This window comes from Rousettus aegyptiacus, unplaced genomic scaffold (genome assembly GCF_014176215.1).
Source record: "Rousettus aegyptiacus isolate mRouAeg1 unplaced genomic scaffold, mRouAeg1.p scaffold_m13_p_5, whole genome shotgun sequence".
Taxonomy (NCBI): Eukaryota; Metazoa; Chordata; class Mammalia; order Chiroptera; family Pteropodidae; genus Rousettus; species Rousettus aegyptiacus.
The window spans coordinates 72,336,837-72,362,841 of record NW_023416308.1 but is presented as its reverse complement, the minus strand read 5'-3'; the positions used below and the strand labels follow the sequence as shown (position 1 = coordinate 72,362,841).

Genomic DNA, 26,005 nt, shown 5'->3' with positions numbered 1-26,005 from the left:
TCATTCATTCCTTTATTAATTAATCTGAACGCAGTGGGGATAAAAGAGCATAAGACTTGAAATGAGATGTGGATCCAAATATCACTTCTGCCAGTTACGTGACCTTAGGCAACCTATTCAATTGCTCTGAGCTTTGTTTTCTTCCTCTGTAAAATGGGGAGGAAGATAGCTTCCACTTCAGGGGTTATTTAGTGCCTGATAAACAGTAGGTATCGATAAATTCACAGTGATTTATTTTTCTAATAAGATCCCACACGTGCCCACTATGTGCCAGAGACTGTGTCTGGTGCTAGGAATCCAGAGGTCAATAAGATACAATCTCTGCCCTCCAGGAGATCATAGTCCAGACAAAGCACAAACTTATATTGGCATTCCAAAGATTATCCAAATAAACTACGGCTGTTACTCACTTCTCTGTACCTTTTTACTTGTGTGCAATGAATAAAAACACCACGCATCTTGGGATCAGAAAGATTTGGGGTCTACCCTTGGCTTTGTCACTTACTGGCTGGGTATTCTGCAAGTTGCAAGTTATGAAATTTATTGGAGCCTCACTTTCTATTTCTGTAAAATGGATACAATAATTCTCCCTTCACCAATCTCACAGGGCTGGTGTTAGATCAAATGAGGTCCTGTGTGGGAAAGCATTTTTGGTTAATAACTAACAAACACATATCAGGTTTTACAGTTTACAAAGCTTTCTTCATGTACCATTTCTCATTTGACTATTACAATAATGCTGCGAGAACACCTGGCTATTATCTTTCCTAGAGGTGAGGCTACCAAGACCCAGACAGCATAAGGGAATTCTGTCAGGTCATGTGTTCATCTGGTGCTTCTCATTTGGATAATCCTCAAAGCAATGCTGTAAGACCAGCATTTCACAGATAAAAGGGCGGCCTCTTCTCTGAGGGGACCAGACCTCCTGGTTCTTCAAGCAGATTCTCCCGTTTTCTGGCCCTATTGTTTATCCTGTGTTACATCCAAGTCAGACTCTGGATAGATGTGAAATGAAATGAGATCCTCTATGCAGAGTTCCCCAGACACTTGGTCTCACTTTTCTCATCTGGAGACCACAAAGCTACCCACCCAAATATTCTATTTCCTTGCCAGTTTACACTAGACGTGCTCTCCTGGCCTGAAGCTACAGTTGCCTGGTGGCCGGGCACCTCTCCATCAGCCCTTTATAAGCTGGGTTGTGAGCTTGAACATATTTTAATGGAAGGGGCCTTGATGTTTATGGGGTACTAAATGATGGTCACAGAACCTGTCATTATTCAGCTTCTCCTCTGCAGACGGTCTCTCTATTGAGTGAAGGAAATCCACCCACTCATGATGGAGCAGAACCCTGAGATGCTACTTCATCACTTGGCCCCAAGTTGTAGGGCCTATTGTGATTTTCAAATATGCCTCCATATTTTTTTTCCTTGGGGAAAAAAAAAAAAGGAACTGCTTTATTTTTCCTTCTAGATTCTGTTTTGACATGAAAGCAGATATAACTTCTCAGAGTGAAAACCAAATAGGCTAATGCTAAGGAATGTGCTTTGACAGTTCATATACCCTTTACATAATTTAAGCAGTGCTTGGTGACATTTGGGTCACAGCTTCCTCAATTGTAAACTGGGGATGACACCATTTGCTGTTGAGGGCTGTTGAAAAGCTTACTCTCTTTTGCTTAATTTCACGAGTGTTCACTTTTAGTGGGTACTGGGGATCCCATGGGGATTATGACAGACACGGTTCTTTCCTGACCTCAAGGAGTTTACAATCCAGCACGGCAGGCAGACAAAACCTAAATCAAATAAATGAGTTAACGTGAATGGAAGAAAAGCTTCTAGCATAGTGCCTGGCACATGGTCAGGATGTGATCAATTCTGCCCACATATTCTTATAAGAAAGGAAATGAAGTGTAGTAGCAAGTGTACCAGACTGAAGTCAGATGATCAGATGCGGATTCTGACTTATGCATGATACCCAATACAAGTACATACTGATAAATGCTAGATGACTTTCATATGACTAACATCAGAGCTTTCTGACTAAATGCTGGAGGGCTGGGACCTGGGAGGAATCTTTTACAGAACTATGGAGTACACAGTCCACAGGGGTCAGATTCTGATTCCCCAATTTCCCTGGGTCCTTGTGGAGTCCTTGGGAGAGTTACTTAATCTTTCTGAACCATACTTCTTCACCCATAAAATGGGGGAGAATAATTATGGTCCCCTACAGGGTGACGAGTGATAACTAAAGGGTATATGTGAAAAGTTCCACATAAACTATGCTATATACACGACTGATTGATGAGGCTCTAAGATGTCCTTTATCAGCACAGCCCCTAGTCATCTAGCAGAGAAGCATCTTCCTGAAGAGCAAAATATTTGCTTTTCTAGTAGCAACTTCAAAATGTGAGTATAAAGCCCTTTCTCTGCCCAGCTAGCATGGCACTATCAGCCGAGACCTTCAAAACCCAGTTAGAAGCCATTTGTGTTTGTAGCCTAAGCGTCCTTTGGAAAATAGGTGATAATGTCCAATTGTCTTAACATTCTCATTCCGAGCTTGTAAAGTTCTTCAGTGAACCTTATAGGTCCTTGGAAATTAGCTAGGTTAGGCCCATGAACACGTTAGTTCTCCTCCTAGAGAAAGTCACACCCATAACACATCCCCTTTCCTACCTCCCCTCTGCTCTGCCTCACTTGTGCACGTCTGCTCTCTAGACTGGAAGCCCCACCGATGGCAGGCTCCAGCTTTTATTCATCTTGGTTCCCAGGCAGCACATGCCAGGGCTGGCATAGCATGAGCTTTCAACAAATATTTGTTGAAAGAACAGATGAATTAAAAAAAAAATGCTACATGGAAAAGGTGTTAAGTCAGTTGGCTCAACTCTATCTCAGTGCCATATTGCGCAAAATTTATTTGGTTAAATATATTCACACAGGGGCTCGGTCTCCTTTGTGCCTAACCTTCCTAGAAACTCATCTCCAATCTCCAACTGAGAACACTGTAATTTAAGTGTCTCATTACTTACATTCTCACATACATCTTCTTTCATGCCAATGCCTATATCACACCCATTCTCTTTCTGTTGACATGAAATCAGGTGGACAGACACATGAGGAAGAGGTGAAAAGGGTAGGGAAAAATGTAAGGTTTACCTATTGGTTAATCATGCCCCAACCTGTATACAGGGGGGGAGGGAATCTGCCCCATGCTCCTCTCATTAAATGTTAATCGCCATATGACCCTGGATGGAGCCTGAGACCTATCATGGCTAATGTGTCTTGACTTACTTTACAATCCTGTTCATTAAAATAGCTGGTAGGGGAAGCTATGTCTTTTCTCTAAGGGGAGAGACTTACATGTAATTTTCCAATAAAATCTCTTCAACTTGGAAAGATGCTCAAAACTGATATGAGAGGAAGATAAAGGGGACCCCACCCAAGGATCTGTGGGCTTTTCTGTTGAGCAAGGGACGGAGGCAAGTGAAGCCATTTTTAAAATTCCAGGGATATGTTAAGAGTCATGGCCCCATGTGGCTTCCTGGGAAGTCCTTTAATAAGTTTGTATTTAGCACTATAAGTGATGACAGGGAAAACTGTTCTATTTTACTTTAGACTTGAGGTTCTGAGAGTGACTTTAAGAAACAATAGAGGTTCAAATAATTTTAAATGATTCCTGCTAGGATTTTCTGTTTCATCACTAGCTCATCTGAGTTACTGCAAAGCTTGTGGAATTTCTCTGAATTCTTGGTATACTTTAAGTCCAAGCCACAATGCACAGCATTCGAGGCAAAAATAAGGAGTAAATGTAGAACCATTGTTGGTGGCACACAAGTAATATCTCATTAAATCCTCACAGCAGTCCTGCAGTGGTATTTTCACTCCAGTATCATAGTTGAGGAAACAGCTTGAAGAGATTAAGTGACTTGCTCAAAGGTACTTAGCTAGAATGAAAGATGGCTATGATTTACACAGGCTTTTGGTGTGTGAATTTTGGGACCGAGTTTAGGCAAAATCTCAGATATAATCTGACATACTTCGATGACTGTTAATTATGTATGTATTAGATCACCTCAGCTCAACTACAGGATATCTGAGATCAGAGTCTGGGTCTCCTTTCTCACTCGGATCCAATGTTTATCATATTAAGAACTTTTTATTTTGTTTGTCTGTTTATTGGTTTCTTTAACCTCCATCCATTCATTCACCCATCTATTGGTCCATCTTTCTGTCCATCTGCCCAACCATCTAATCACTAACCAGCTTTCTAGTCACTAGGTCATCTAACTACTAGCCCATCCTTACTAGGCCATCTAACTAACTGCCAGCCCGCCTGCCCGTCCATCTGTCCGTCCATCCATCCATCTGTCCATCTATCCATGTGACTTGGACAGGTTATTTCATCTTTTTGTGTCTCTATTCCGCAAAATAGGGTATATACACCAACAACTTAGGTTCATGTGAGGCTTAAATGAACACCATGTAAAATGCGTAGTATTTTGCACTCTTTTATAGAGTAAACACACACTATGTGGCAACTATATTATGTTTATGTGCTGGAAAGATCCAGGAGAAGGGGAAGTTTGAAGATACTGAGGAGAGCAAGGGGATGATGTGAGTAACCGAGGGGTCTCTCAATGGCTGGAGAGGACTGGATCTGGAGCATAATTGGAAGAACAGGCTTTGTGGGCACCTTGTCTTCTGTGGAGAGGTATGCAGACAGAGACCTGTGTTAAGGGACAGGTCAGGATGATGGAAAAGCACATAACCAGTGCCTCACAGTTTGAAAGAGCCCTTGGGAAATGGGAGCAAGAACTCGCAAAGTGCAAGAAGAATTGAAGCCGAAAAGGCTCAGGAGAGTCAAAAGATCATGAGCATGATATGATTTGGTTTATGGTGCTCAGAAGCTCAGCTGTAAGATCACAGATGGTGAGTGGTTGCAGTGATTCTGGGTTTTGCAAGGTGGATATGGAAGAAAGGCAGAGACAAGGAAGCTATGAGCAGTGAAGGAAAAGAGCTAGAGGCAAAGGACTATGGGGACAGGGGAAAATGAAGGAGAAGGAGGGTAAGCCAGAAGAGAGCTGATGCTGTGCAGGAAATGGCCTGGTTCTGGCCAGAGGATCTCCTTTAGGTGAGTTTAGTGATAAAAAAAGGAAAAGAGGAGGAAGACTTAAAGGACCAGTTTTTGTGGTCAGAGAATGAGAAGGCACTTCAGAGATGCACTAGCCATTCTGTAGGCAAAAAAACGAGGGCCCAGAGAAAGGAGGTGTCTTATTCTTTGCTGCACAGTGACACACATGTCAGTACTTGAGCAAGAACTTGATGGTTGCCTTAGGAAAGAGTCATGTAAGGAGCCAGGTAGAAAACAGGCTAAAAATGGGGCCTTACCGCCTTCTGGTTCCTCCTCTGTGCCTCTGCACGTGCTGTTTCCATGGCCTAGGTTCTCCTTGAACCCAATCTTCACATGTTCCACTCTAAAGGGGCTTTGAGTTCTTACTCCAGTGCCACCTCCTCCTTGAACCTTTCTTCCAGTGCCCCTGCTGGAAGGGGTTTTACTTCCTGCATTCCCAAAGCACTTTATGTGGACCTTTCTTTATCAGAGGTATTAGTCTGTGTTGTCTTCAGAGCCCTGCCATCATCAGATTAATCTCTGAATTCCACAATGGGTCTTACACAGGAGATGGATCATTTGACTGCATCTACACACTGCCGGATTCCAGTGGTACAAGGCAGGGCGCTCCGCATAACTATTCAAGGTTCTACAATTTTGCACAGAACAGAGGTTTGTATTTAGGCAAGCTGGACATAAGAGCCTGCTCCGCTACTTCCCAGTTATCGGAAACAAATATTTCTCACCTCTGACCCTTATCTTTGTCATTTATAAAATGACAATAATGATACTTGTCTACTACAATCTTAAACTTGATTCAAAAATAAATTCTGTACCTACTATGTGTCAGATCCGCCTAGACTGGGGATTCAGAAATTATATCAAATGATTCCTATCCTCAAGCGACTCAAGTCTACCTATGCGTAAATGATCACAAAGCTGGCCAGCAATGCCTGACACATAGTAAACTAATTACAAGTTAACTTTCTTTCCCACAGGGCAGATATCCCTATATTTTGAACAAATTGCTTCAAATATCACACCCACTCTCCCTCCCTCTCTTACTAAATTGGGCAGATGGTGTTTTAGTCTCAGTGCAGGTTTCAGGAAGAAGCCAGAAGGTACAGGAAAGGAGCCTCTGACTTCCTTACAGTAATTAGTCTCCTTTTGACATTGAGGCCAAACCCAAGCCACTCTCGTGTGCTTTTCAACTTCCATCCCTATCACCCAGGAGCCAGAGCTGCTCCAAGCCCTGGCTCTGTCCTACAGACAGAAACAGCAGCCAGCTAATGAGCCTTGGGAACCATATGGCCTTTCACCTCACTCGAGGAGCTCGGAAAGCTTTCAAACCAAGCAGAAAAGTAGATTCCAGTATGTTGGTTCATAGGAGTCACCACACCTATTCCCCCAGGACTAGAATTTCAAGCTTTTTGAAGCACCTATCACAAGAAGTAGTAGGCCGCTGCTATTTACCTTAATTGGAGAGTATTGGGCTTGCTGATTAGAGGTGTTCACAACTGGCTTGGAGGAGGCCTCCAAATAGAGTCTGACTTTGCTGAAGTATAACAAGCGAGGAAAGGGCTGGTGGGCAGAGCACGTGACGGGGATGTGTTTTTAGCCAGGGCCAGAACACTATCTGAGCTCCACTGAAAAGACAGCTGATGTTGAATGCTCTTCCCAAAGACCTCAAGGCCTGATATCCCTTGTGAAAGGCCCACCTCTCCAGTCATGTGCTCATCTATCTAACCCTTTCTTGGACACCTCCACCTAGATGTTCCCTAGGAACCTCGAACTGCATGCCAATATTACAGTAAGCCTTCTAAAACCAAAGCTGACCGTGTCACCTCCCTGCTTAAAATCTTCCAGTGGCTCCCGATGACAGCTAATCTCCTTCAAGGCCATTCATGATATGACGCATGCTAACTTTCCTCACTGCTTCCCCTTCTCACTACTACCACAAATATCCTAAGCTAAGCCACTCGAAACTAATGGTCTTTCCTAGAAAATGGCACAATTTGTCCATCCCATCTTTGCTGCAAACCTTGGCGTCTACAACGGGCTGCTGCAAGGTGCCTGCCTCCTTCTTCTATCTCTGCCCATTCAAATCGAATCTCTATCACCCACCTTAAATTCCACTTCCTCCAAGAAGCCCCCCTGATCACCTCAGAAGGCAATTTCTCTTTTCTTTGACTGCCGGTAGCATTGCTGGGTAAACTGTTGCACATGATCCAATTTACACGGTTCCTTGGAAGTGGTATCAAATGAAGTGGTACTTTATAAACTCGATACCTGATGCAGACAGTATTAGTGTAAACCCTGGTAATAGCAAATGACAGAGTTATAGAGGGGATGAACATGGGCTCTGAAATCAGAGGAGGCTGGATTTGAATTCTTGTTTTCCCAGAGTGTTTTTGGGCAAGTCACTCAAACTTCCTGAACCCCGGTTTCCTGGGAATAACATCATTTGTGATGTCAGAGCCATCTGTATTTGTTGTTTGAATAAATCGTGAAGCACATACATGAAGGAGCTCTGTAAAATTTCCATTCAAAGAATAGTTATTATCTTAAAATTACAAGTTATCATAACGGTAGTTTGATTCAGGCATACAACCAGGGATTTTGTGTAAGAAATCGGCTTGGGCATCCAAACAGAAACCTGGTTCTGAAGCCCAGTTTCAGAAGGGCTTACATTTATATATTGAGGGGCTCCAATTCTCACAGAAAACGTTCCAGGACTGTCAGGGAGAAATTCTACTAGATTAAAAAGCTGTTAATTCCTGGTTTATCAACCTTTAACTCTGGTAGTGTTTAGTAGCATGCCTGTCTACGCCTAATTCCTGTCTTTGATTAAATGTTAGGGACTGACCATTTCTTGTGTTTAAACTTCCATACTACTTCCCAGGCAAGGGATGGGCTCTTCTTTGCCTCCTTCCTTTGCTTTCTCTGTCTCACTGTCAATCTCTCAGATATTTATTATTCTAAACTTTGATTTAAGGCAAGCACTTGCTATTGGGTACAGGAAATGTCAAGTCTCAACAGATATTATTCCTTGGGTGAAATTCTAACCTCAAGTTTCCCTTTCCAACATACCTACACAGAAATAGCCCAGTCTGATCATTTCCTTTTGATGTTTAATTGGATGTCAGTGCTGTGTTTTCTGGGCTGAGAAGCTAATGCTTCTCAGAGAGGGAACAATTCTGGCTACAACAATGAGACTCGTAACAGGGGAGAATGTTCAACGCTGAATCTAATTTTCTCTCCCATCCATGAACGTAAGACAATTTATCTGGCATTAAAGCATCTCACTCAGTCTTTCTGTCATTAATAAGAATTAAATTCTGTTCCCTCAAATTTAAATGTAATTATATTTTGCCTTGTAAATAAAATTGAATTACCATTTTCAAAATTTAGCACTAATACAACTGCTATGTTTAGAGCTTTAATTTTTTTTTTTTTAACTCTGTTGCTACTTTCAGCTTATTCTTTTTAAGGCACTGGACTTATTTTTCTGTCAATTGTGACTTAATTAGATAACAGAGCTTTTCTGCTCCCTATCCATTTTGTCATTATTGTTATTAATTACGCTTTGCAAGTTGTTTTTCTTTTTGGTAGGGGAGAAGAGTAATGGAGAAGAAGCTGGAAGCTCAGAGAATCTGAGTTTGAATTCTAGAAGGTTCCCTAAGTGAAGACAGAACCTAGGCCAGGTTGAGCAGAGTTAGCTAAAGAAAGGGTCCTGGCATGGAGTCCGAAAGGGTAATCTACTCCGTGCATTAAATTTTTTTTAATCCAAGGTTTCCAGCGAGGCATTCGGTAGACTCTATGATCCGAACCCTGCCCACCTTTCCGGCCTTACTTCCTCCACCTATCCCTGTGGCTCCTATTCTCCAGTCAGACTGGGGTAGGACTTGACCAACAGAAGACACCCCTGCACAGCTCTGTACTCCTGCGCATATGCTGTCCCTTCTGCCTGGACTGTTCCTCTCCTTTGCCACCAGGGAGGCTCCTTCTGTCCTCTCTCAAGGTCTGGCTCACAAGTCTCCTCCTTGGGGAAGACTGTCCCAGGCTCCTGTCACACACTTCTCTTAGCTGAGCTCACTGCTCCTGCCCTTGGGCTTACAAACCGCACTGAATGCACAGCGGTCAGAACTCTTATGCCACATAACTAACTACATGTTGCTTCCTGTGTGGACTCTAGCTTTCTGGTCCTCAGTGCCCGGAACAGCACCCAGCATACAGGAGGCCAGAAAGGTTTATTAGTAAATGAAGTAGTTGGCGTGCATGTTGAGGTGGGGGTTTAGGGGGGTTGGGGGTGCAGGTCTGGAGCTGTGCTGGGTGCTCTCTGCGGATGCTGTGTTCTGCTTTGGAACGGAGCTCAGGAAGCTCATTATCCTAAGAAGAGGGTGATGTTAATGCTATGTGGCCCTTGCACAGTTGTTTGGGGATAAATGTGCCAGCACATTAGTGACTCTTTCATCTAGACGTCATGACCAGTGTTGGGGGTTGGGGAAGGGGTGGCAGAGTTTCAGAAACCACAAGGAAACCAAGATTCTAAGAGAAAAAAGCGAGTTGTTTAAAGTCACTTAGACTCAAATCTGGGTCTGGCTCTAAACTTTCACTATGTAAACTGCCCTCAAACTTAAAATTTGTTAGAGTCTAAGGATTATTTGACTAATTAAGATTTAATTATGCATTCTAAAAATATACACTAATATTTTCTTATTGAGTGCTTACTGAATGCTAGCCACCATGCTAGGCATTTTATACATACATATTAAAGCTAATTTGAAAAACAACAATGCAAGGCAGGTATTATTAGCCATATTCTCTAGATAAGCTGAGTCTTGAGAAGGTCTGGCTTGGTACCACTCCAAATCCAATGCATTCTCAATGAGTGCACATGCTACCTCCAATCCCGTCCCACTGAATCTCTAAAACATCTCCACCTGTTATTCCATGAAACTCAATTGTGGTAAAATGATAAGAATCATAAACCACCAGCATGAGCATTTTATAGGCAGAATCTCTGCCATGTACTGCTTCTATGAGCCAGCGACCCAAAGGAATAAAATGTAGTGAGAGGGCCCTTTCAAATAAAAGTCGTTTATGGAAGACAAGATTGCAGAGAGCTCACAGAGCGGTGGAAATGAGAAATGAATTTATGAGGCTGAGGACTGAGGCTACTGGGCTGGGATAGAGGAGAAAGAAGATCTGAGGGAAAGCTAATGGAGAGCAAATGATGAGTCTAAAGGATCATATTTAAAATAGTATTCTGGAAACTGCCACAGAGCCTAAAATCGTCTTTAGACGTCATTAGGTTCTGACGAAAAGGTAGGCTTTTCCAATTTTAAAGACCATCTCAAAGAGGTTAAATTCCTTCTCTTTTCTGAGGTAGCTCCAAGCCAAGAGAATGAGAAGCCAACAGAAGCACTTGGGAAGGGGATAAGGGGAAGCCGTTCTGCTCAGCAGCGCAGCCGAGCATGCCCACTTTATGCAAAAGCTGATGAGGCGCCCAGCCCAGCAGGGCTGCTCTCTGGGGAAGATGGCTTGAAGGAGGTGCAATGATGCCAGCCCTTGTCCAGGAGGGGTTCTAGATGGCTGGCACTGCACATGAAACTAACATGAGTTAGTTTAGGAAAGTGACAGAGAAGGAGCCCAGGGATTTGATTTTAGCCCTGCAGGGTGGGGATGGGGGTGGGGAAATACTGAGAACAAAGATTAGACTGTCTGGTAGTGTGCTGGGATCTCCCTGGGCAGAGCCTTTTGCCGTTGCCCTCCCTCCGTTTGACCTTCGCTGGGTAGGTCATTCATTCGGTAATCACTGAGAATCTAATGTGTGTCAGGCCCTGTCCTAGAGATATTAGGAGACCCTGACCTCATGGAGTTCAGAGTTTGGCAAGAGACAGGCACAGTTACAATATATTACTCAGTTTACCGCAGAGCCGAGGAAGGGCCTTAGAGCCAGATCTGCCACTTACTAAAGGGGGATGCCGGCAAGGAATTTAACTTTTCTGAGCTTCAATTTCCTCAACTGGAAAATGGAACTAGTAATAATTCTTTCGCAGGCTCTTACGAGCCTTAACTAAGATAATGGCTATAAAGCACTTAGTTCAGTACCTGGTCCATGGTAAGCACTAAGAAATAGATGACTCTTTAGTTAACGCTCCATCCTGTGGCTTGTCAGAAAGAAAGACAAGATTATTGACAAGGAAATCTCTTTAGATGGAAAGGGGGCTTTAGGCAAGAGCTGAGGACTTAGAAAAAATAGGCCTGGATTTAATTCAAACTCTGCCACTGATTAGCTGTTACTTTGAAGTCATTTCCCCCTCTCCAACTCTTTCTCATCTGTAAAACTACAGCAGTAGCTTCATCTCCACCATCATCATCACCACCACCACCTCCACCACCACCAAACCCACCCCACCATCACCACCATCACCATTACCCTCAAAAGACTAAAAAAGTGAAGTTCCACGGGGCCCAGAGTTGGGGACTGAGGCGTGCTGGGGATAGGGGATGGGCCGCAGAACCCATGGTCTTCCGGGACACAGGAATCTGTTTATTTGTCTTGTGTGGTTTGTCAGGAAGGAAGATCACATTATTGAGGCTGGATTTAAGAAGGGATTTATTTAAGAAGGGATTTCTGAGATGATATTGCAAGCCAAGATGCTGAGAGCCCAGGGGCCTTAGTAAACACTTGCATAAAACCTGACTTCACTGTTTCCACAAACCTAACCAAAGTGCTGGGGAACTTGTCAGCTCATATTTCATTACAGGCTGGTTGTTGAGTACAAGGCATGTTGATTTAAACTGCTTTCATTAAGTCCTGTTCTCCATGCGAGACAGCGAGACACTCATCTCAGGGAGGAACTAGTCTTTCTTCCTAGAAGGACCAGACTGTGGGGACCCATTTCTGCCAACCCCAAAACCCACAGTCAGTCCTAATGGTGCAAGAATCCCTTTGGATATGTCCGCTGGCCTGCAGCTCCGGATGGGAAGGCTCTGGGAGGTATCCAAGCCAGCCCTGCCATGCCATGACTAAAGTTATCATTTCTTGGGTGTGAGTTGTGCCAGACACTGGGCTAATCACTTCACTTTTATTTTCTCACTGAATCCTTACAAAAGTCCCAAAGATAGTTTTCTCTAAAAGGAAACCAAGGTCAGGGAAGTTAAGCCACTTGCCGAAGCCATTCAAGTAGCAGGGAGGTCTCCTGAAACAAAGTCTAGTGTCTTTTCTACTACGCTGCAGCTAATGCCCTGACCATGATGAGTCCCTCAGGTATGGTGGCATGCACTCAATGAAGCATCTCTTGCTTAGCTTCATGGCAAAAACTCAACAGTGAGCTTTACTTTCACTGAGTGAAAGTGCCTTTGGTAGAGAGGTAGGGGGAAGACAAGAAGTACTCACTCTATGCAGCCACTGTTTTACATGTGGACATACATTATATAATTTAATGATCGCATGATCCTTTGAGGTATGCACTATTATCACCTCTATTTTTCAGATAAAGAAACTGAAGTAAAGAAAAGTCAAGTACCGTGCCAAGGTCACACAGTTAGCATGTGGCAAAACAAGGAGAGAGCCCAGGCAAGTACTGCCTACACAGCAGGAAATGCGGAGAGAAAGCCACTATCGAAGTGCTTTCACTAGCTTTCGGACTGGCTTCTGGAGGGGAGGTGACAGCTGAGGAGAAACTGGCCTGTGGGGGTGGTAGGGTGGTGGTGGTGGGGGCAGCACAGAATGCTGGGAAGGAGGCTAGGCTGGGGCACACGATATCATGCACCAGCATCTGCATCACTTAAGGAAGTTGATGCAACTCCTCAAGCCTCAATGTGAATGAGGACAGTGCCATATCTGTCACACTGTCTCATGGGGCTATTGTTGCAGAGGAACAGGGGGCGTGTATGCAAAATCAGTTTATATGCTGTGAGGCACCTGACAAACACAAATTGCTATTAGTATTGCAAGGAGAGGCAGTGATTTTGAAGCCATCTTTTACATTCCTGGCCTTGTTTTAATCAGTTATAGGTTAGAGATTTAAAAACTATAATCAACGTTTTTTTCAAAAGGGCATATCTCATCTTGCTTGTATTAAATGTCTTTGTTAATACGAAGGGCTCTCACCAATGGGTATTTAAATCAAAATCATAACAACAGCTCACTTTTGCTGAGCCCATGTTATGGGCTAAGTAGTATGCTTTTTTGCATTATCTTAAATAATTCTCCAAATAATAATTCCAGAAGGTAGGTACTATTATTATCTCTATTTTACAGCTTAGAGAGGTGAAGTGAAATGCCTAAATTTATAACTAGTAAGTAGCAGGGCCAATGTTTGAAGCCAGGTCTGTCAGATTCGGGGACTCCTTTCATTCCAAGGAGGCTCTCTGCTCTCACGCATGAGGCCACAGACACATTTGATACCCATTATGGGGAGTGGTGTGCACAGAGTTGAGGAAGATGAGCTCTCATAATTCTATTCAAAGTCCCTTCCAAAGGTTCTGTTGTCTCCTTTTACAGGACCAACTAAAGGATACTTAGTGATCTCACCCTAAGTTACACCTGCTTCTGTCAGAGGCTGTGCAGACTCATCAAGGATTAACAATGCGTGGATGGTTATAGACCTATCCTAAATTAGCTTTGTGGTCATATAATGAACAATATAACCCAGTGTAGCTTTAAGAGGTCCATTTATTATATTGCTATAAACAGAATTATATAAAAAGAATTATTCCTAAGACCCTGCGTATCCGTCTTTGCAATCATGTCTTTACATGAGTGTTGCAAAAAAGGATAAAAGTCCAATTTAGATTGCGGATTGAACATCAATTCTCCATTCAACAGGGAAAGGTAATTTCAAGTATTCCAAAGGCACAAATATGGCGTAGATCTCATTTTTTCCAAGGATCTCAACCATGCTTCCTGATGGCAAGCAGGACTGTTAATACACAACACAATGAGCTAATCTGAGCTTCACTTTGTTTGAACAGTATGATGTCATGGGAAAAGTAAAAGAGGAATGATAATGCCCTTCTTGTCGGTTTTTGTTGTTGTTGTTGTTGTTGTTGTTGTTGTGGATTTAAACAGCAGACACTGTTTAAATGAGATGTTAGAAGTGAACATACCTACTATATACCAATACGGTGCTAGCTGATTCAAATGTGTTCTCATTTAATCCTCCTCTTGAAAGGGTCTATAAATCATAAAGTGCTTATAAACAGAAGGTGCCACTATAATTATCCTTTGAGTTTTGTATGTATAAACCCTATAGTGAACCAAATACTGCAATTGAGAACACATTCAATCTCATGTTCGTCTATCCATCTGTCCGTCCATCCATCCATCCATCCATCCATCCATTAGTATTTAATGAGAAGCTCCTGTGGGCCAGGCCTATTCTGATCATGTAATGGAATGGTAAACAAGACATGCTTGCTGTCCTCATGGAACAGTCTCGTAGAGGATCTGGCCAGAAAGGCAGGTCGGGGTGAGATCACAGACAACCTTAAATACCACACTGAGTTTGGACTTCATTTTGATTAATGGGGAAAACCAAAGCTCCATCCATCCCTGCAGATCTCATCCGGACACGCTGTTCCCTACGGCCTTGCCTCTAGGGATGGCCATCACAGTGAGAGCGGAGAGATTTCAGTGAAATAAAACCGTTACTATAATTAACATGGTTAAGAGGCAATGTTTTGACTTCCAGGGCCGTCACTATGAAAGGAATGGTGTGACAATATGATTTTTGTATCCTGTGTCTGTCTAAAAGTAGAGGTATTGAAGGCTGGAGTTCAGGGGAACAGAAAGCATTCAGAGACATGGGAAACCCACTGATGTACGACTGAGAACTGGGCCAAGCACTGACCAGGACTGAAAGGTGAACACGTTACAGGGAATCCTCCTCCCTCCACCCATGCCATGCTCTTCTTCTTCCCACATTTACCAATAGAACAGTCGTGTCCAGTCCAGCTTGGGTCACAGCTGCAAAGCCCGGTGTCTGGGAGGAAGGTTCCATGGCCTGAACACTGGTCCAAGCACGTGGCCCTGGGTGACTCGCAGTTGGTGCCTCCCCATCCCACAGAGCAGTGGCATTCGCCTCTTACGCAGACACCTCGGCCAGAACATGTGGGGTCCATGCAGTCCACTGTGACATGGAAGAAAGAGAACACAGGTAAGGATCACAGCAAAGGTGAGGCTACTTTAAGCAAAGCACGATACCCTGTAGTGGAGCGGAGGGGCTTCCCAAACCCTGGTAGAAGGACATAGATCCGTGGAGAGGCCACTTGGTCTACTGAAGAGCAATAACTCTAGCAAATGGTAGACCTGGGATTCTGACTCTACCCCATCCTTGACCTTTTGCCTCTCTCAATCTGGGTTTCCTTGCCTGTAAAATGTGGATACAAATTTCTACCTCGTAGTTTGAGGGGTGGACAAAGTAAGAAATATGTGTCAACCGTTCACATAGCACCCAGTGCCTATCATGTCTGTAACAACTGCAATCATAGAGGACAAGACTTTGTTTTGTTCACTTCTGTTACCTCATAACAGTGCCTAGCATATAGGAGGTATTCAAATATCACTGTAGAAAACACTGTTAATGTTTACCACTTCATAATGAAGTTTTATTTATGTGAACGCGGGACTAAAACATACTTCTTAATTTAAACGAGAATTTATTTTGCATTTAAGTTCCAATAGGTTTTATCAATTTCCTAAAATTCTTGTGATTGATATGAACTTACAAACCTCACTTTCTAGGCAAACATGCCAATAACTATTCAAATTATATGTGGTGGCTTTGCATAGCTTCTCTTCATGTGGTAAGTGAACCAACCACATAGCCAAGCAACCCCTGCAGGGCTTCTAGGGTACAAGGTCAAAGTGATCTCAAGAGACCACTCAGAAAGAAGGAAAGAATTATATAAGATTGTAGGTTACCTGCTCTCTGCTTGCACTACAGGAAGTGGTTTACATACCTCATCAGATTCAGTTTTCTCAATAACCCAGTGAGGTAAGATGAGGGAACTGAGGCTCAGACAGCTAAATAATTTATGTCAGATCATACAACTAGCCCCTGTCAGAAGGTAGAACTATCTAATTCTGAATCCAATGATAGATCTGTTACTTGGGCTGATTTTTTTTTTTTTCTTCTTCTTCTTCTTCTTCTTCTTCTTCTTCTTCTTCTTCTTCTTCTTCTTCTTCTTCTTCTTCTTCTTCTTCTTCTTCTTCTTTTTTTTAATTAAAGCCTTAGTTACAGAACTACAGAAAATTAACAGAGACCTCTAATCTTCCATAAAGCATGGCACAGGCAAAGTGGAACTTATCACATGGCTCCAGTTCACATGGAAAGTGCAAAAGGTAGCAGAGAGAAGACAGAATTGGCACAGGGGGTTGGTCCCTGTTTTCTGCTCAACCAAAAAGTTGTTGGACCAGTCTCGTACTTTAGGAAGATAGGGGATTCCATTCACCTTACAGTTGTATGGGGAGAGTGGTGTCCTGGTGGGGTAGGGGACTCAGCACGTATCTATTGGGAAAACAGTGTTGATGGAGCTGCAAAGAGTATAGTCAGTTTCTGCCCTATGCTTCAGAGGAAGGAGCTTAGCACTTGACCTCTGAGATCCTAGGTTCAAGGGTCACAGGACAGAATGTATTGGTTCTATGACCATGGTCAAATTACGTACCTGCTCTGAGCTTTCATCTGCAAAGCCGGTATGGTAAAATTACCTGTCAGATTGCTATGAGGACCAAATGACCCTGAGGTCATTTAAAAGAGCTGTATAAATTGTAAATCGTTGGAAAGTAGTTATTTTTCTATCTTATCAGGATATTCAGTAGCATGACTTGGGCGAATTGTGGTCAGAGCTCATTTATAATTCAGACATGCTTTTACTTTATTTATCCATTAAATTTTATAACCCAGTATATTTGACTTTTGCCTAAAAGGCTGGGAAGCCAGCCTGGGTATATTACAGAGTTACAGACCCAAATGGGCAGAGACTTTACAAATGGCAGCATTCTAGGTACAGGCTGTTTATTTTGAGGGCCTGCTTATTAAGAAAGCTCTTTGACTATTTAGGTTTTTACAGAAATTCAACTTAAAATGACATAAATGATAAATAAGATCAGATGTTAGGAGCAAAAATATAATAAGGATAACAGAATGGCAACTGTAATAATGAATATTAATTTAGTACCTGTCCTGTGCCATATTTTGCTATTAAACCTTTTACATACATTATTTCATTTAACCCTCACAACAGCCCCTTAAGGTAGATAAAGATTACTTTGCAGATGAGGAAACTGAAGCACAGAGAGGTTAAATAACTTGCCCAAGGTCACGTAATGGTAATTCAAATTTGAATCACTCTTTCCTGGTATAGATCTCTTGTTATTTCCTCTATAATCTTACTGGTTCAAAAATAGGCATACATACATATAGACATAAGCATAGGAAATGGTTAAAAAATAAGAAGAAAAACATAGAAAGAAATAGGGCAAAGTGGAGTTAATAAAGCCAAATGAAAGCAAAGAATCTCCTCCCCCGCAGTCTCCAGATACCATTTAATAATGGTTCAAGCATGACCTGTTGGAGTGCCTAGTAATTAAAAATAATAAAAATAATAATAGTGATAAATTTTCATGGCTGACCTCAGATCTCAGAAGGATTATTCCAGCCCATTAGGTTACTGTGATAATTCCCTAGATTCAGAGAGTTTTCCAATTTGACAGGAAATGAGTCAGCAATTTCTATCCCAAGGCCTATAAAGGTATTTCCCGTTCTGTGAATGCCTGACCCCACGTCTGGGTTGAAGCTGTCTCTGAGGTGGCCTCCAGGTTGAATCTATAAATTTGCACCATTAGTGAGCAAGCTGAGAGGTGCCAAGTTTAGCAAGGGGGCCTTGGCATCACAGTCCTGTTCTTCCTCAAACACGATAATTCTGACAGGGACCCAGGAACTAGCAGAGTAAATCCCACGCTCTCTGAAGATGGTTCAGGCAGGAAAAGGTCAGAAGGAACTGATCAGAAGCTACCTCCAGGCAATTCATCATCAGTTGATCATCACTTCTGAAGGTCAATTTGGTAAAGCGAGCAGAGGGAATTTTTAAGGGGACTATATCTCGAGGAAAGGTGGCTTCAGGAAACCTAAGTTGCCTGAAGAACATTATCCCTGCTGATCCTAAACTCAGGGCCATTATCTATGCCACAGTGACACTGCTAGAGATCTTATGTAGATCTTATGTGGATCTGCCCTCCCTTTCTGGGGCCTCTGGGGGGACAGCGACCCTACTACAGAATTAACATGGTATCTTTCCATCATACTGGGATAGTTTCCCACATGATATTTATTTCTCAGGAAACTGTGTAATATGGGAAGAATCGGCTGGCCCAGGGTCGGGAAGCTCTGTGCTGAAGGAGTACTGGAGATCTTGGTGGGGAGGTGGGCTAAAATTCATGTAGACAGTTTATCTTAGTTTTTTTGTTGTTGTTGTTAGAAGAGATGCCAAACGGTTATATGTTTTCTTCTGAAGAGCTTGCCATTTAAGCCAAAGTTTCTGGCAGAAGCTTAGCCCATTAATGAAATGATGAGGCCTGCATGGCCATGCTGTAAACACAACTCTATCCCCAAAATGTTCCATGCTTCAGTTACCACACAATCTATTAAGACACTCTTTTGGTCCGAAACACAGTGTTTCTCTCTTCAATGCAAAAAGCTTATTTGTTCTTTTCTGCCTCCGATCCCACCTCCCTCCAAGTGTCCTGTTGGCATGGTTCAGGCTTTAAAAAAATAAAGGGCAGTAAACTTCAGAAGGAAGGAGAGGGAGAGAGGGGAAAAAAAGTAAGCTCGTTAGCTGATGTTTTATAAACACAGTGAAACGGTTAGAACTGAGCTGAGGGAGGAAGGGAGACGGTAGTGGGGAAGGCCAAGGCCCCAGGAAACCCCCATTATAAACACAAAAACTATGCAATAATGCTTCACCAGAGAAATAGAAATAATAAAAGGAATCAGTACCAGATGGCCCTCTTCGGAAAAAAAAAAAAACCAAAAAACAGGAGTGAAAACATTTCTTTTCAAATAGATAATGTAAGTCAGAGAGCTAAACAACTTCTTTTCTCTCTCTCTATGTCACTTTGTACTCTGGGGCACTGTCCGATAAGGTGGATCTGGTCAACTCCTCCTCCTTGGCCCACACCACATGGTGGGGTTGGGAGTGGGGGTGGGACAAGAGGAATCTCCTCTTTGTCTTTCTTTCCTTCTCAGGGTCTTCGCCTCAAGGGACTAAAATGAAAAGGGAAAACAGATAAAGGTCGCCACTGTCAGGATGAGAAAGCCAAGCTCCTTTGTTCTAGGGGCTGGCACGCCTCCTGTCTCAGACAGCCCAAAGTAATCCGCATCAACATTAATAGGTCTGAATCAGGACCTCCTGTCACACTTGGGGTTTACAGACAGCCTGTCTCAGAGAGGTGATGCTTTTTAGACACTAATCTCTTCCTGTTCCCCATTCTTTTAAAATGAGCCATTATATTCTCTCATTTTCAGAGAAAATGATGACTTGAGAGGGGACTATCTGTTAAATCCCAAATGGATTTATAAGACTAGCTCCTCTTGGAGCCTCTTCCACCCACTGGAGGAGGTGTTAGGGCCCTAAACAGTAAACAGTGAGAAGCAACAACTATTTGCATCGTTCATCGGGTTCAAAGGCAAAGTCCATCCATTTCAGAAGACCTTGGATGAAATGAATAGAGTTAAACAGGAAATGTGCTTCTGTTGCCTCCAGAACAATCCTAATAAGTATAAGAGCTAACATTTATAGGCTATTTACTATGTGTCAGACACTGAGTTAAGTGCTTTACATAAAACATTTATTCTCCGCAAGGGCCCTCTGAGGAAGGTATTCCCATTTTATTGATGAGGGAACTGAGGCTAGTTAGTGGCAGAGCCAGGACTCAAACCTACGTCTGATTCCAGATTGTGCACTCTTAAAAGCTACTGTCTGTTGCTTGTAAACAGGACTCCTCCTCTCAAGTGGAAATCCTATGCAGCCAAGAGGAAAGAGTATTGGGTCAGAAGGGAAAAGACCTCGGTTGAATCCAAACCCTGCCGTCGGTTAGCTCTGTGACCATGGGGATACATGCCACTGCCTTTCCCTGGGCCTCAGTCTCTTCATGTGTGAAATAAAAAGATTTACTTATCTCGCCTGGGTAGTTTTCCTGGGAAAGGACTGATGTCACTGTTATATCAGTAGTTCGCTTTCTAGCCTGTTTACTGTTTAGGGCCCTAGCACCTCCTCCAGTGGGTGGAAGAGGCTCCAAGAAGAGCTAGTCTTGTAAACCCATTTGGGATTTAACAGATAGTCCCCTCTCAAGTCATCATTTTCTCTGAGAATGAGAGAATATAATGGCCCATTTAAAAAAGAAAGGGTGTGGGGAGGAAGAGATTAGTGTCTAAAAAGCATCGCCTCTCTGAGGCTGGCTGTCTGGAAACCCCAAGTGTGACAGGAGGTCCTGATTCAGACCTATTAATGTTGATGCGGATTACTTTGGGCTGTCTGAGACAGGAGGCGTGCCAGCCCCTATAAACACAGGCATATATTTATTTTATGAAGGAGAGGGACACACTTATGAGCATCTACGAGCCACAAACGTGAATGCACATACAGTAATAGTCTCATACTTCAAGAATGGGGTGCAGATGGGCTTAATGGGGAGTAGAAAACACTTGGGCTAAGGAGCCAGAACGACTGGGCTCAAACCCAGCTCCGCCGTTTATTAGCTGTGTGACTCTAGGTGAGTCATTTGACTCTCTAAGTCTCAAGTTTCCTCAATTATAAAATGAAGATGATTATCCCTCCCTACTGGGGTTTGAAGTTAAATGATACAAGGCTTCTAGCACAGAGCTTTATATACGGTAAGTGCTCAACATACAACACTTCCCTTCACTGAGTAGGACTCTAACTTGTCTGTCCTCTTCCTTTAGGTTAATTACTGTAGCTGATAGGTTCCTGGCTCAGGGGGTGGGGGATTCACAGCACATCTCAGGAGGCTTTCCTGCTCCCTGGATGTTCTCTTGGCCCCGTGTGCTGGCCTCTAACTCAAAGCAAACTGCTGGGGCTGCCTGAGCCCACATCTTACCTTCCTCGCAGTTCTCGCCCTTGTAGCCGGGGTTGCAGATGCAGGTGCCCATGATGCAGGTGCCATGGTTGCTGCAGGCCACATCGATACACTGGTTGGTGGGCACGTCGCACTCGGCGCCTTTCCAGCCGCTGTGGCACAGGCACCTGCCCTTCATGTACTGGCCATTCCCACTACAGAGCACAGGGCAGGAGGCTGGGGAGACAGCACGGGAAGCCTGGCATGAGTGAACACTCAGCGTACTCCACCCGCCTTTGTCCCTTTCTCCCCTTGGCCTGCTGGCTTGACCAAGGGCCTTGAGTACTTTGTTACAGCTCCCAAGTGTGCACGTCTGTCTGTTTCTCGTGTTTATTTCATTCCAGTATAAACACATCTGGAATTATAGGTGAAAGTGTGCAGTGCAGGGCCTGGTGGAGGTGGTTCCCACTGAATGCTGCTTTTCCCCACTCACATTACAGGTGCAGCATGGTGGTGGCCAGGACCCTTTGGCAGGAAGCTTCAATCTGTTCCTTGGACTCTCTGGCAAAGACAGCGGCTGGGCCTCTGCCTGCCCCGAATCCCTCCTCCAGCGCTCTCCTCCCAATGATACTCCATTTTGCTTCCCCACATCTGCAGCGCCACTTCCCATTGTCTTTAACCCGGAGGATCTCAGTATATCTTGCCTTTCAGGACTCCGCTCAAGCCCCATACACCACTGGCCCCCATAATCGAATAGCTAAGCCCAACTTAGCTCTTTAAAGTATTATGTTTTCATTCTGCCCCTTAGCATAAAGGGTTTTGTGATCATCTGTATGAAGGACACTTTATAAAAATAAATTATACTGCATTGTGCTGTAAGTACCTACTAGCCTTACTGAGATTCAATAAGGCTGTTTTATACATGAGTCTTAACTTTAAGTGCATATGGGATGCGACGGTAATTCTTGTTAGAGGGAATGACTCATCTCGTCTCTCTGTACCACCTTCTCCTGGCCCCCACCTGGCATCTTCTCTTTTGAAAGCACTCAGCAGGTAATCGCTGTGCTTCCTCAGCGCTGCTGGCTCTGCTGCCTCAAACTGAGTCTATTTCACATTAGAAGGAACAAACAAGATCCCCAAAGCAGTGTCAGATCACTGTATTTGTAGGGCGTTGTTTCTTCAGCCCGGAAAGCCAACTCTGCCTTCCACTGATGAACAATTCCTCAAGTATCAGGTCTCAGTTCCAGCGTCGTCTCATCTGGGGAGCCTTTCCTGGTCCTCATCCTGTCCAAGCTAAGACTGCTGCTCCCTTTCCCTCTGATAGGTGCTTCCTGCATGTGACCTTGCTGCTGCGTTTCACTTCTACGTAACTGCTTTGTAATCATCGATTTTGTCTGTCTCCCACACTGAAAGTTCCTGGGCTTGGGTCTGGTTCAGTGTTGTAACCTCAGTGTCCAGCACGGGGCCAAGCACTAAAGGGCACTAACCAATGCCTGCTGCACGAGCAAAGAGGTGGAAGAAACAAAGGAAGTGGCCATTTTAGTTTTCCCAAAGGGAGTGCCAAATTTTCAGGACTACAGATATCCTTTGGCATTTTCCTTGTTAATTCTTCCGGGACAGAAATGAAGGTCAAATGGACAGGGAAGATCATGGGCAGCATTTAAACTATTGCAGTTGTGGTTATCTGTATGTGCTCAAATCTGAAGCAACATTAGGGTCCTATGTGGAGAAGCCGTCTCACCTCCTAAGCCCCTCCCCCTTGGTGGTCTCGGCCATGATTCTGCCTGTACTAGTAAAAGGCAGTAATGGAGAAACCACAGGGCCAGGGAGAAACCAACTAGCTGAAGATGAACTCCAAAGATGCTTGGCAAAGGGTGATCACTCTTTTAAGAGGAAATCAACTTTTAAAAGAACCCTCATGCCACTACCTCTGCACCTGCAGTGTGGCATAAAGGTCACTGTGGCTGCTCCTATAAAAGCCCTTCCTTCCTGACCTCCCCAGTCATGCACATGCAGGTCACAATGGCTAAGGCCATGGCTCTGCCTGCAGACCTCTCTCTCAGGGCTTCTGAAGGATGCCCTTGAGCGCCCTTCTCTCAAGAGTCAGGAGGTGGCCTGGAGTTCAGCACTTGCTCTGAGAAGTGCAACCTGAGCTGCCCAAGGGACCTGAGGTGTGGAATTCACAGGCTCACACACGGAACTCTCACCTCTGCCACAGTCAGGGCCCAGGAAGCCCAGGAAGCAGTGGCAGGTCCCAGAGATGCAGTCGCCGTTGCCATAGCAGTTGCTGGGACAGTTATCCACCGATTCTGGGGGAGAAAAGAGAAGAAATGCTGAAAATGGAAACTTTTTTACCCAAGCAGAGGGCCTAGGAATCAAGCCTCAGGTTAACTGGGAGCCACATATTTTAGCTCTTCTGGCCCAATCACTGAAAGGAAGTGAGTTAAAAATTACATGTTATTTTTACTCTCACTGAGGAACATCTTAACTGATATTAAGAGACATGTTCTGGAAAATGTCTGTCCAAACCAACTTTTTATAAATCAAGTTTGTATCCTGAAATACATTTTTTTTTTTTTTAGCTAAAAACATTGGGAAAAAAAAATAGTACAACCTGTTAGCAGTGGTTATCTTTGGAAGCTAGGTTATGGTGTGATTCTTGTGGTCTTCTTTACGCTTTCCTGTGTTTTACATTTTTTTTCGTGTGCCTGTATTTTTCTCATAATGGGCTGATATTCTACGAATGTTTTTTAAAGCTACTGAGCATCTGTATCCCTCTCTGTCTTCTTCCACCTCTGACTTATCAGCCAGGTCTTCATCATCTCTCATGAGGCTCACACAACAGCCTCTCAGCTTCTTCTCTTGCCCTCTCCCCACCTGGATTCTTTCACCACCCAGCAGTCTAAATGTCTCTGCAATAAATCTGATCCTGTCATTCATTCCCTTACTTAAAGCCCTTCAATGCCTCTCCATTTGCAAAAATAAAAAAGCCCAGGCTCTTTTAAAAGGCATAGGAATTTTCTTTCATATTCCATTTGCCCTATCAGCATCTGCTATCATGCTTACCTTTGCAAGGATATTACTTCCTCTAAGTCTCCCTAATACTTTGGTAGTATCCATGTGACATGTCAAGGAAATAGAGAATTCATTTAAGAAAGATTTTAGTTAAAAATTCATCAATGATTTATAACTCTAGTTAGTAAACCCATTAGTTAGAAAATCTGTTTATTTGAAACAGTCTGCTTCTCAATAATGCTGGATGTAGAATAAAGGAAAGAAGCCACGATAGAGTAAGCGTCTTTCTTTGTGCCATGTATTTCCACAAAGTTTACCTCATTTCACTGTTATGAAATCTACATGAATATATTGTTAACAACTATTTCTCGCAAGCACGCACACACGCACGCAAAAGGTGGCTGAGAGATGAAGTGACTTGCTGAAGGCCACACAGACACTATGTTGTGAAGGTAGGATTTGAACCCAAGCCCCTGGACTGCAAACCTGGTGTCCTTCAAAGACAATATGCTATCTGGACCTTAAAGGAACTTAATCCACAGCAGATGCCAGAAGAATGAGTGAGGCGACAGATCTGTGGGGTGGCGAGGCCAGTCCTGAAGACAGCAACGGAGCCAGGTAAAAGGCAGAGAATTCTAGAACTTTCTGAGTCTAAAGGAAACCTGAGATCATCTAGCCTAATGCTTTCATTTAATAGAGAGAGAAACTGAGACCCAAAGGAAGGACATTGATTCACCCAAGGTCTCAGGGTGAGTTAGCAGAGTCAGAGTTGAAAGTAGAGAACAAGGTTAATAAGGTAGGAAAGAGTTAAGGATTTAACCTGTTGTCTTAGCTCACAACTATAAAGTTATGAAGCCAAGACTAAGGACTCTATTAAATGAGATGTTGCTATATAAGACATGAGTTTTGCCCACAAGAAATTTGCAGCCTAACTGGGAGAACAAGATAACATTGCCACTTGGGCAGCAGCTAGTGCATGGAAAAGCTCTGCCTGGAGTTCAGAAGAACTGGTTTTGAGGTCCATTACTCTATACCATGCAGGATAACCTAAGGCAAGTTCATCCCATCTCTGGGTCTCACTTTCCACCTATGTTAAATGAAGGTGATGACAGAAATGACCCCTAGGACTGCTTCCTAGTCTAAAATTCTATGAGTTATAATTAAGAAAGCAGCTATACAGAAAAGGCATCTAGACAAGGGCATTAAGCCTTAAATTCAGCAATGCACTTAACTGCAGCCAGTGCAATGACAGCTGATATGGGGGCAAAGCCAGCAGAGGAAAGGCTTCTCGGAGGAAGTGGGCTTGAAGAATGGCCTGGGTATGGATACATGAGGGAAAAGGTGGGGAGATGGTGAGGAATTCATAGCATGGTGCACTTCCCAGACAGGTTTTTTCCCCCCCCAATTGTCTGCCATTATTAACTTGGAAACTACTTAAAAAGTTTTGGAAAAGGGTTCAAATGTGTGGTTCCTTTTGTGAGTGGGTGGGAAATTCCACTCACTCTATGTTGTTCTTCTGCTAACACGAACAGCATTTTACACTATCACAGAGTTAAGGACAAGAGGGTCTACTATAGCGTGTGTTCTCATTTTAGGGCAAAGCGGGCTGGGTCTCGGCAGAGTGAAGTGAAGAATCCATGTTCTTAATACCTTTAAGTTAGAAGTGGCTTCCTAAACACTTTTTTTTTTTTTTTTTTTTTTTTGGTAAAGAATGGATTAGGACATTTTATTTTGAATAGTCTTTTAAAAATAAAAAAAAATTGAGTAAGGTTTAAGGCAAGATTATTTTCACTTTCA

General features: G+C 43.4%; 1 protein-coding gene across 13 annotated transcripts in view; it reads right to left on the bottom strand.

The window, feature by feature from the left end:
• TENM4 (teneurin transmembrane protein 4) overlaps positions 1–26,005 on the bottom strand; it is a 690,656-nt gene that overhangs the window by 117,203 nt on the left and 547,448 nt on the right. For all 13 annotated transcript variants that reach the window (XM_016161403.2, XM_016161409.2, XM_016161404.2 and 10 more), the window contains 3 exons: positions 23,401–23,502; positions 21,236–21,430; positions 15,048–15,248 (listed from right to left, as the gene is read on the bottom strand). In XM_016161403.2, coding sequence (XP_016016889.2) covers positions 15,048–15,248; positions 21,236–21,430; positions 23,401–23,502 — 498 coding nt within the window. The remainder of the gene's footprint in view (positions 1–15,047; positions 15,249–21,235; positions 21,431–23,400; positions 23,503–26,005) is intronic.